This window comes from Pungitius pungitius, chromosome 12 (assembly GCF_949316345.1).
Source record: "Pungitius pungitius chromosome 12, fPunPun2.1, whole genome shotgun sequence".
Taxonomy (NCBI): domain Eukaryota; kingdom Metazoa; phylum Chordata; class Actinopteri; order Perciformes; family Gasterosteidae; genus Pungitius; species Pungitius pungitius.
The window spans coordinates 18,952,256-18,963,703 of record NC_084911.1 but is presented as its reverse complement, the minus strand read 5'-3'; the positions used below and the strand labels follow the sequence as shown (position 1 = coordinate 18,963,703).

The window sequence follows — 11,448 nt, the reverse complement described above, 5'->3', positions numbered from 1 at the left end:
AGGTGGATGTGTGTAATGAAGTTTGTACAAAAATTAAAATGTCTACATACGTACATTTTGTTCAGCACAATAATATTCATAAACATGAATTTTGCAGCGTGATTGCACTAATGCTAAGCTAACTTGTGTAGCCTGATGTTAATGTTAGCTTCCCCATGTTTAGCAGGTAAAGCTAGTGTTTGCTATGATCATCATCTTAGCTGAGCAACCAACTGACCGATGGAAATGCTGTCATCTTTATGCTAAGCTAACTGGCTGGCATAAAGATGACTGGCATATGTTGGTATTACCATACCAACATATGCCGTATTAATGTATCAAAGTATCAATCTTCCCAAATAATGGTGGCCACTGAAGGGAATGTGTTTCCAGAATATAAAATGAGTGCTGAAAGTAGAAACTGGAAGTTTAGCGGTTAAAACAACAACAACAAAGAAACAAATGTATTTTGTCCCAATAAATATCAGACGTCCACAAATAGGTTATTGAGCCTGGTTGAAGAACTTAAAATGTTACGTAATGAAACCATGCGATGCAAATAAATGTCAGTTAATGTGAGAATCATCACAAAGACGTGATGGGGGGGTGTGGGTGCTTTGTGAAGGCCTCATTGTTACACCATCAGCACCACAGTAACAATAAAATTGATTTGACCTTTATTGTCTTTCACAAATGTCATTCTAATTATTTAGAAGTCAGGTTAAATGTTTTTAAAAACTGCAACTCTTATAACAAATGTATGAAGAAATGAAGTTGATTTTATTTTAAGATTTTGCATAGAACAACAATATACTACTTTAAGAATATATTGAGAACATTGAGAGCAAATAAATGTCATTTCATGATTTCATGGGCAATGTGTAATGCCTAATATCAAATCAATTTTGATACATCGTATTCACGATTTGTCCTTTAAAGGCTAGGTTTAAACATGTGTTGCACTAACTTGTGCCAGATGTCAGTAATCTAAAGTGTTACATTAGAAAATCCCAGTTTCCACATCTTCCCAGGTGCCAGGAGGCTTTTATTGCAGTGCTTTAAGAAGTTAGAAAACTATTTGTGGTCCCAATTGTACAAAAACACAAAAGGCTCTCGTCTTAATTGACATCATTGTGGATATTTTTCCATCACCGTCTTGGGTTCTTCATGAAAAGAAGTGACCCGAGATGGTGGAGCTGAGTGAAACCGAATGCTGTTCTTAGGCAACCAACATGTTCAAGCTAACTTTCATAAACAGGTCACATTTGTTAGACAATGACGCCATTGTAGCAACCCATCACTGCCCTGAAGCACTTGGTCTATTTGACTCTAAATGTACCATCATTGACTAAATAAACATCATGCTGTAGTGAAGGAGACTTGAAACTAGAGACCAGTTTACAATATTTGCTGAGGGAATAAGTGGAGTAATTGGACTAAACAAACCTTTTACACAGTCGCCCTCTAATGGCCATTAGGAAGAATGCAGGTTTAACTTCATTTCACTTTTCAGAAGCTGCAGGTTTACGCCTGGTGTTGCCTTCTCTTAAATGGAAACTGTGCAGATTTCTGTGCTGGAAAGAAATCATTGTGCTAAACGCAGAAGGACGCAGAAAAGCATTTGATTTGACGTCACCTAAAATGCCGTCTAGTAGCCAACTCCGATGTACTAGTGTTGTATACGACCAGACGCCCCGACGACATATTCCCTCACGGCTGGACAAAGACAAGTAGGCAAACTGATATCAAATCATCTTTTATAATGTTGAAAATAAACGTCACGTAGCCACAAACACAGACAGCTCTGAGCCACTGAGATGTCATTCTCTGAGTGTGCCATGAATGACGTGAATGAGTCACAGGGAACAATACAAAACAACCACCGTGCCCATTACAAACCCCATGACCGGCATTACGAAACACACCATCCAACGCTCGCCTTGGTGCTTCGACCTCGTCCAGCTTTACATTCAACACTGTGCTGTGCCAAAAAAAAACAAAACAAAAAAAAAACACACACATTATGGCTGCTTGGCAGACGGGGAAATTGCCAGCTGGGTGCATTAATTAGAGTGCTGCTGCTGCATAGTCACCGAGGAGCGGAGCTTCTGGGGAGAGGACATCTTCGCCATGGAAATAGCTGTTGGGGACGTTCGGTTCCCTAACTGTTCGTGTTCAAGGCACAATTTAGCGGCCCGTACTGAAAACACACAAAACACAAGTGTGTCATTGCATACGTGCACTCGAGGAGGTTCGGAAGGCTTGAAGGAGACGACGTCTCTCTCCACAGCTTTCTTCCCGTGTGGGATTTTCATTTTGATTTGTTTTTTAATGTTTCATTTTGCCAAACCACTCATTGCACCCAAACCCCTGACTCGATGAAGCATCAGTCCTCTCTTGGTAGAGATGGAACAAATATCTGCCAGCTGTGGATAAGTACTGGAGGCGTGGCTTTCGAGTCCTTGTAGACATTAAGTGCTGACGTTTCCTACAGCCTGAACACGTGACCTGCCCTCAACACAACACGTGAAGGGTTGTGTTGCTTTGGGGGCCATGTGTTGATCTTCCTGTTAGGACCACCATCTCCCTCCTTCACTCTGGCACAAAGCAGTACAATGAGGTATGAATAGTTGTATACATCTTTTTCTTCTAATTTTGGGATTTTTTTTGTTGTTGTTTCTTTACACTTTCCTATTTGTTGAGGCAGTTTTTCCTCACGAAATGCAATAATCTTGTCACTGTCACGTCATTGAGATTATTAATATACGATGGATATATTCACCGCAAGATGAGGCCTGGTAAGAATGTTTAAATTTAAATGTTAAATTCATTGACCCAGATCTGTACAATGAGCAAAGTGATGCAGCCTCGGCAACGGTGGAAAACAGGATTCAGGTTCATTCAAAGGATGGATTTGGCAAAACCTCAGTTTCCTAAATATTTTAGAAAAAACATTTTCCCCAAAATAAAAACCTTATTGTAAACATCCAAAATGAGATTTTTGGGGAGTGTATGGAAATGATTAGGGAGAGAGTCTGTGCTAATTGTCTTTTTACTTAAACAAAAACCATCTCAGACTTAAATGACACAATCACTGTACTGAACATGGTGGTTGTGGGAGGTCTGCAGGGTTCGAGATGTTTCGTCCGACGCCAATCATTTTCACACAGTTCCTACTCGTTGTATGAAAGCATCAAGTTAGTGAGTCACTCCACAGGAAGTGACCCACAGACTGAGACTCTTTGGCCCACTGACCCGCCCGACCCAATATGGTGCACAGCAATGTGTTGACTTGTCATGTAGGTGACTCTAAATCATCTTTAACGAGTCGAGTGTTTGCAACTTGTGGGCGGAAACCTTGTTTGTAAAGCCGTTAATACGTTGAAAATGGGAGCAGATACTGTGGAACATTTAGTCCTACTTCCTTAATTCAGCTACAGCCAATCAAAAGACAAGCCCAATACACACCTGAGCCTCAACTTGGATTAAACTCCACATGATGGAGTGTAATTTGTTCTGTTTACGCACAAGTTACGCGGATGGCTTAAAAAGGATTAAAAGTTATAATCCTTTGTCCCTGTGTTAATCATTCGTTTATCTCTTCTTGTAAGCCAAATATATGTCGGAACATCAAATCCCTCTTTTTTTGTAGAATGGTTTAAAATCTTTGTGGATTTATCCCGAACCCAGAAGGGTTTACAAAAATCCACCCACCAGATGAGCCTTTGGGTGACTAGCAGGGCCCGATGTTCACGTAACACCGACATGTCACAAGCGTGTGAATCTAACTCGCTACATTTTAAGCATCTCTCAAAAATAAAATGTATCCATGTTTCCCTGGAATATCAAATGGTACATTTCCATCAAACTAAACTCTTCAGTCTTGGTGGGAAAAATTATAAAAAAAACTTTCTCTTGATAACTCCAATAAATCTTTTGCATTGGGTGTTTACATTTGTGGTCTTCACACCCAGCAGCTACAGTATGGATGCAAAACCGCAACCAAGTCCTCGGATGCTTAAACACCCGTCGGCCCATGCTGTGGCACCAAGGGGCCAGTTCCTTAATTCAGTGTTACACTTCCATTAGAACACATCTCGTCAAACGTTATACCATCAGCATGAGGCAACGGAAGAGTTGAAATGCCTAAATCTACTATTTCTCTAACAGGTTTAGGCTGGTCCAGCTGAACTGAAGGTGATTTGGACCCTGCCCGCTTGTGGTGACATGTTTCTTCCATCACTACAGCTGTCACTGCACTGACAATGGTCCGAAAAGTGCATAATACAGCCAATTCATCACAGTAAAGCATCGACGCACATAGACAGAAAATCACTTACCAAGAAAATCAGATGCAAATTAAGAACGACATTAAAGACTAATCATAGAAAAAAAAGAAGAACCAAAAGGAAAATCTGGTCATCTAAATCACTTTATCTCTTCCTTCAGATCTCTTGCTTCAGTCCTCGCGCTGCAAGTCTTTATGAACCCAGCAGAGGAGAAGGACTGCATCGGGAGCAGTGTGTCACATGGTCGGGGTTTTTGACCTCATCCACTGTAGAACAAGCAGAACAACCAACACAACGAAAGCAACATCATCATTGAAAAGAAATTCACACAGCGTCTTTAAATAGTAACATTGTTCAGTATTCTACATTCCACATCTGGACTGGTTTTCCTGCAAGGATTGTCGACCAACTCCACCAAAAGAGAGTTCGCATGAGTTGGGGTAGGCTGTCAGTGTGAGTGGGTAAGAAGTGAAGTAAGTGACTAGGGAGACGGAAACGGCTGTAAAAGCAAAAACCAGAAGAGGAGGTGGACAGACGCGAAGAAAGGACTTTGCTGATTAACAGATGTTTTCCCTGGACAAGTAACAGTGGTGTAGTAGTATGACGTGAGAGCTGGAGCTGCTTGCAGAGTGGTGGCTTGGTGCTACGCTGCAGCAGCAGAGCTTAGCGCCAGCTTCACATTTGAGTTTGGTGCAAACATACCCTCGTGGTGACCGAGGGGGATGGGGGGGGGGGGGGGGATGCTGACGGACCACTGCTGTGCTTCTCTGCTATGCTGGTGCAACGGGTCGTGCTAGAAGGCAGTGTGCTCTGTGCTGCTGGTGCGTTGCCTTTTTTGTCCGATTGTAGAGGACAGGCAGGAGGATTTCCCCAGTGATCATTTGGCTGAGAGAGGGAGAGAGAGAGGGAGGGAGAGAGAGGGAGAGAGAGAGAGAGAGAGAGAGAGGGAGAGACTGTGCTGCCAGCTCATGTCTCAGTTCCCCGAGGTGTGTGTGGACCGGAAAAACTGATCTCTCCACCTCCTGAAGTAACAGGAGAGTGGGAGGGAAACCGTTTGAGGTACTCGTCGTGCTATACGAGATGATTCAGAGGTCTGCTGAAAAAGGGTGTGTGAAGGTCTGCGGCCGGTCACAAGGACAACAAGCACCGTGACGCAACAAGAGTCAACTGCAAAGAATAATATGATCCATGCAGCCGGGTCTATCGAGTTCTGCTAGCGCTGATGCTACGTGCAATAACTGTAACATAAATATATATATATACAGTATATATATACTCTTCTGTATACTATTAGTATGAGTGACCTCAGTGAGGCGGATGGCCGAGAGTTATCGAGCGAGCGCCAGCGCGGCGTTTATTCACAGTGACAGTGAGCGAGGAGCGGTACGGACACAGAGGAACCGTACTGATTGATCATCCTATTGCAGTGTGTGTGTGTGTGTGTGTGTGCGTCTCAGTCAGTGATGATGGTTCCTGATTAGTAACACTGAGGTCGCAGTCCTCGTTGGCTTCAAAAGGTGAGATGGTGTGTGTTTTCACGTGTGTGTGTGTGTGTGTGCGCATGTAAGAGGGAGATACACAAGAGAATATTGTTAAGACTGCAGTAGCAGGAAACACGAGGGGTTCATGGGGTTCAGGGACGGGGGATCGGGGGCTACTAAGGGATACAGACATTGTGGTTTTAGTGCAACAGAAAAAACCTGATAGTTATTGAAAGTGGATGGCATTTTGGGATATGGTTGGTTGATTCACATGGTTTTTATGTCACCAGGGATACGGCCGATAGGGGCCGAGTCAGACGCAAGCCGCTCGCGTGCCGCCCCCCCCCCCCTCGGGCGGGACAAGGGACGTATCCACTCATCTCTCTGTCACCACCCCAAAGTAGTTTGTTGGCCCGACCCAAACGGGGCCAGAATGGCTTCCACTGGAGTCCCAGCTCCTTTAAGTCCAATCGGCACAGATCTGCCCCCCCCCAGTCCCCCATCCGTGTACCCAAACCAAAGCAGAATCCAAAGTGACTGTCAGTCCCTCAGGGACAAAAAAGGGATACAAATAATAATAAAAAAATGGCAAAAGTCTGCCATGTTGGCTCCTAGATGTTGATCCACGGCCGGCGCTCCGAGGTGTGAATGTGTAGCAGACGAGGGGGGAGGTGAGGTAGAATCTGTCGGCCTCAGCCGGGACGGATTGAGCGGATGCAGGAGGGACGGAGGGTTCCCAACACCAGCATGTGCCAGCGCTGAACCCCCCCCCGGGGCCCCAGTGGGAATAACAGGACGCTGCTGCGGCCCTGTTGGTGTGTTTAGGAGGAGACAGCTGAGGTAACGCATTGAAAACAACGGGGCGTGTGTGAGGTAACGAAAACAGGAGGTATGTGTTGGAGAGGTATTCTAGCAGTATATATATATGTATATATATATACTGTATATTCATATACTTTATATCAGTATTATGAGTATCATCAGTTCCAAGGCATGTCCTGCAATTTCAACATTTTTGTGTGTTGTAAATTGACTATTTCTTTTGCAGTTAGTGACAACGAACAGTAGCTTATAGCGACAATACATTTAATGAGTCCAAATAACAACGCGCTTTGTAACCTTTTTCCTCAAGACGGCGAAGCCACCTTTTCTGGATGGTACTTCAACGCTCTTTGACACTCAAAACAACGTCATCCAGACACAATGATTCCTGCCATAGAGTCTATGGTGTGTTCTCATGTCTTGAGTCCCTGTGGAGGACGGCTACATCTTTCCCTCCATTTCTCATTCCGAGTCCCGTCACTGCCGCCACGCGAGAACGTGTCAATCACGGCGGGCGTGAGCATCCCTCCGCGGCATCACTCGGAGCAAGAGAACGAATCAGCTTCCACTAACAGTCGTGCGTGCCTCGTGACTGCATCGGACGTGAAAACGCATCAGTGCGGATAAGCGCCTCGTGCAAAGTGCTCTTGTTTGAACTTCCCTCACACCGGCGCGAGGGATGTGGGTCACTGCAGACGGCCTCCCTGTTGTCTCCTGAGACAACAACAACGACAACGTGCAGATGCACGTGTCACGGCGAGGTGACACATAAGACTCATATATATCTGTACGTGAGTCATGTGCCTCCGTGTGTACGGGAGACGAAGAGGTCGGTAGGTGGGGGGGGGGGGGGGGGGAGGGGGGCGGGGCTAGACGGGTGACGATGGCGGTTAAGGAAATAATAAGTTGAGGTGGGAGTAGAGGCCTCAGGCTGCGTAAGTGTGGTACAGATGTACGTTCATGGCAGTGTGTTTGGAACCCTAACGCTGTTGTTCTCTGGTGAAGTCGATGCTGTTTGCTGGTGCTTTAGGCGTTTTTTTTTAGAAAAACATTTATAAAAGGAACCAAACAATGTTTACACGGCAAAAAATCTGTTTAAGTTTCTTTCTCCTCCACTTCAGCCAGCCCAGAGTTCCTTTTATGGGGCGGGGGGGGGGGGGGGGGGGGGGGGGGGGAGAGGGGGGAGTCTTGTTTTGCTTTCTCCGACGCTTTCTCACACGTCCTGGTCCTCGAAGACCTCGAGGAAGAGCGGTGGGAAGAGTTCGTTGGGACACTCCACCTTCATGTGGAGGAAGCGGCTGGCGTGGCACGCCCCGATCATGCGCAGGTCCGTCACCTTCATCAGCAGCTTGGGCCAGAAGTGGGGAATGGCGTGCTTTCGGTAGTTGATGTAGTGCTCGAACGCCAGCAGGTAGGCCTCTTGGCACTGCTCGATCTTCTCCATGCTGGTCAGCCCCAACCGGTCTGGTGCGGCGAGAGAGAGATGGTTACCTTTCTGCTTCAGCGTAATGTCTAGCTTTATTTGTAGTCAGTCAAAATTAAACCTTGAGGGTGTATTGTGTTAAACATTTTATTCCCATAAATGTTTAAAAAGATTTCTACATGACTGACACGAATGAACCAAAATCTGGTATCTGTGGATGTTTAAGGCCTCAACAAGTCGGTTACATTCGGAAACTTCTACCTTTACAGAGCGCTGACAACAGTAGGTTTACGTCCTTTATGATTATTTTGGGGGAGTGGCTTTGGAAGGCGGCTTGTGACCAAATCTAAACCCAGCTGACTCAGACGGACTGAAATACAGACAGCAGCATGCCGCTGATACGCATTTTGCCAGTTTGCTCTATTTTATTTGGTTCGTGCGGTCGATGGTGGAACGTGATTTTCACAGACTTTCAGTGTTTTTTGTTGTCTTCTAAGAGAAAAACACGGCCCGTAAAGAAACAAGGTGAGAAGCCAAAGGGTTGAAGTAGTTTTTTGCTCCTCACCTGAGCTCATGAGCAGCACGGTCTGCATCAGAGCCACCTCAGAGTCGTCCAGGTTGAACTGAGCCAGGCTCTTGCCCAGATCGAAGATGGCGTCTGACACCACGCCCAGCCCGCCGTTCTTCAGCTGCTCGCGCTTCACGGCCATCTCGCCGTTCAGCGTCAGCGTCTCGCTTTCCGGGTCGTAGCGGACGGCGGCGCGCAGCGACATGATCTCCATGCAGCAGCCTTTCAGCAGGATGATCTGGTCCTCACAAGGCAGCTGGGAAACACGGAGACCATTATTAGTACAGGCAGACGTTTTAATGAATGCGGCTCTAATTCAATTTGAAAAATAATAAACATTCACGTAAAGCACTGACGCAAATGGTAAATCAGCTACGTCGGCCCAAAAGCAAAACCTGCTAAGAGTTACCTCTGCACCAAAAAGAAGTGAACAGATCCAGTTGGTCAGAAACTGCCTTGTTGGATGTGTGATTAGGTGTTTTACTTACTTCTTATCAGCTAACAGTGCTGGCAGCTAACAGTACATTACTATAGCTTTATTCATTATTATTGCTTAAACTTTTGAATTTAGCACGTTTGATGTTGCGTTTACAGCCTACAGCACAAACGCAATAAAGGGATGACTGCAGTGCCTGCAAATTGAATGCAGATGCAAAATGCAGTTCACTTTGATGAAAACCGCCTGTCTTTGGAGGAATGCACCCTGGTTGCTTTATTTTCAACGAATGGACTGAAACATTCCACTTATGAGTCCTCAGCAAAAGGCAGTAAAGTGTAGAGAAATCTACCATTTAGATATACAGTAAAATGCTGTATAACAGATTTTCTTCAACCCCCAACATGAATTTCATTTTCGCTTCAATATCAGGGAGCGGTGGGTCACCACATCATCCAGACACAGAGAGGGGGGAAACGAGGTCATATAGAAATAAAGAACCAGCATTGTTCTAGGGTTGAAGTGTAGAGTTAGATGATTGCGTAACAACCTGGGCCCCTCGTCCACCTGGTTGGGGTAAAACTACATAGTTAAGAAGGCCTTGCAAGTTGTGGGTGCGCCTCATGCCACAACATTCATACTGCAGCTTGCAATAAAAGTTGAATCCATTCCTGGAACTTTCCACCATGTGCTTATGGTTTGAGGAGGGGACACACCCTCCAAACCCTACAGCCCAACACGTAGAAAAATGAGTTATATTTAGATATTTGTGACACTAAACCTGTTATCATCTCATTTCAGATGATTTCCGTAACCGTTTCACCTGCAAGTGTCTTTTCTCCAGGACCAAAACCTCCCACCCAAAACTCTGTGATTTTTTTACCTTGAGTGGCCACGAGTTCCCTCTGGATGAAAAACACTCACAATTCTCTGTAAACTAACACACTGAGCTGAGAATAACAGCCCGACCCAAGGCCTGTCTGAATCAATTTTCTCTTTTTGTACAATCTTTATTATGTTGTTTTGTTTCTACCTCTGAGAACATCGGCAGCTTCTTGGCGAAGTCGACGACGCGCGTGATGGCCGGGGTCATGATCTTGGTGAACTCGCTGAAGGCCTCCAGGTCCACCTTGTCCCCGTCTGACGTGGTCACGATGGGACCCTGGCCGATGTCCTCCGACTGCAAGCAACACATCGCACTCTTAGCGGAGTGAAACTGAATGCAGGGGTGCAACGCCCCCCGAGTTTTAACTCGAGAGCTACGACAGACAGGAGACAGCTTTTAGGCAGGCAGAGGGAGGCCTGGGGGGCCACAGGGCCATATTGTGTGGAGGTGTTGGGGATGAACCTATAGAAAACTAAAAATCATCTGTCTTGTTACAAAGACAAGCTTTACGTATCATGAATAAGGCTCTTTCTCAAAACTACTACTACTAATAATACGTTACTTTTTACACTAGATCCTGAAGCTGTTATCAGCCCCCTCACTGTATGCAGCATGAGACACGAGGTGCAGCTTCTCTGCTTTATACAAAGACACAAACAAACTAGCCCAATGAGGGCAAACGTAGAGCAGCAGCTCAAGAGTCCACAACACCGAAGGCTCCGCATGCTCGACACCAGGAGCTCACCAGAAACTTGCGCTTCTGTTTCCAGCTGGAGCCCTGGGCGTTGGTGTGCCGGTGGGCCTCCGTCGCCATTCTGATGAGCTCCCACTCAGTGCTGTCTGGCTCCGGCCGCGTCTGCAACGTGCGCACCATCTCCTCCTTCTTCCTCTTCTGCCGGTTCTCCTCGATCAGGCGCCGCTTGGCCACGCGCTTCGAGTCGTCCAACACCACTGATGGGCAGAGGGGGGGGGGGGGGGGGGGGATTACCACCGACATCAGACTAGATTATGTGTTCTCTGTTGTTTTGCTTCTTCAACTCGGAAGGCGAATGTGATTAGGAAGGGGCTGAGAAGCACAAGCTAAATCGCGCTAACGCAGCGGACTCTCCATGATATCTGCGCTTGTTACTGTAACTAAGTGCTGCCTACGCCAGTTAAACAAAGTACAGAATGAATAAATAATCTCATAAAAACTCACAGTCCATGGCCATGCCCACAGCGATGCACTTCTTGAAGCGACACAGCTGGCACTGGTTGCGTGTGATCTTGTCGATGATGCAGCAGGCTTCATATTTACAGGAGTAGGCCGGATGGAGGTTCTTTTGGATGGTCCGCCGAAAGAAACCCTGAAGAGAGCAAAGGAGGTTGATAAAGAATAAGAGAACAGTGCGAGGTGAACGGTAAAGAAAAGCTAGAGCGATAAAGGGAGAAAAAAAGCACTCTGAGCAAATTATGCAACCCCATCGCCTCAGCATCGTCTAAGAGCATTACAACACGGGTAGATGCAATCCAGCGTTCTCATTGGTTGAGAGTGAGACATGGGGGGGGGGGCACATGAGCGTTC

General features: G+C 46.0%; 1 protein-coding gene across 5 annotated transcripts in view; it reads right to left on the bottom strand.

Moving 5' to 3' along the window:
• Positions 1 to 7,736: 7,736 nt before the first annotated feature.
• LOC119221089 (thyroid hormone receptor alpha) overlaps positions 7,737 to 11,448 on the bottom strand; it is a 46,923-nt gene continuing 43,211 nt past the window's right edge. For all 5 annotated transcript variants that reach the window (XM_062566085.1, XM_037477524.2, XM_062566087.1 and 2 more), the window contains 5 exons: positions 11,083 to 11,230; positions 10,630 to 10,835; positions 10,032 to 10,178; positions 8,560 to 8,818; positions 7,737 to 8,035 (listed from right to left, as the gene is read on the bottom strand). In XM_062566085.1, the coding sequence (XP_062422069.1) occupies positions 7,785 to 8,035; positions 8,560 to 8,818; positions 10,032 to 10,178; positions 10,630 to 10,835; positions 11,083 to 11,230 (1,011 nt within the window). In that variant the 3' untranslated portion in view covers positions 7,737 to 7,784. The remainder of the gene's footprint in view (positions 8,036 to 8,559; positions 8,819 to 10,031; positions 10,179 to 10,629; positions 10,836 to 11,082; positions 11,231 to 11,448) is intronic.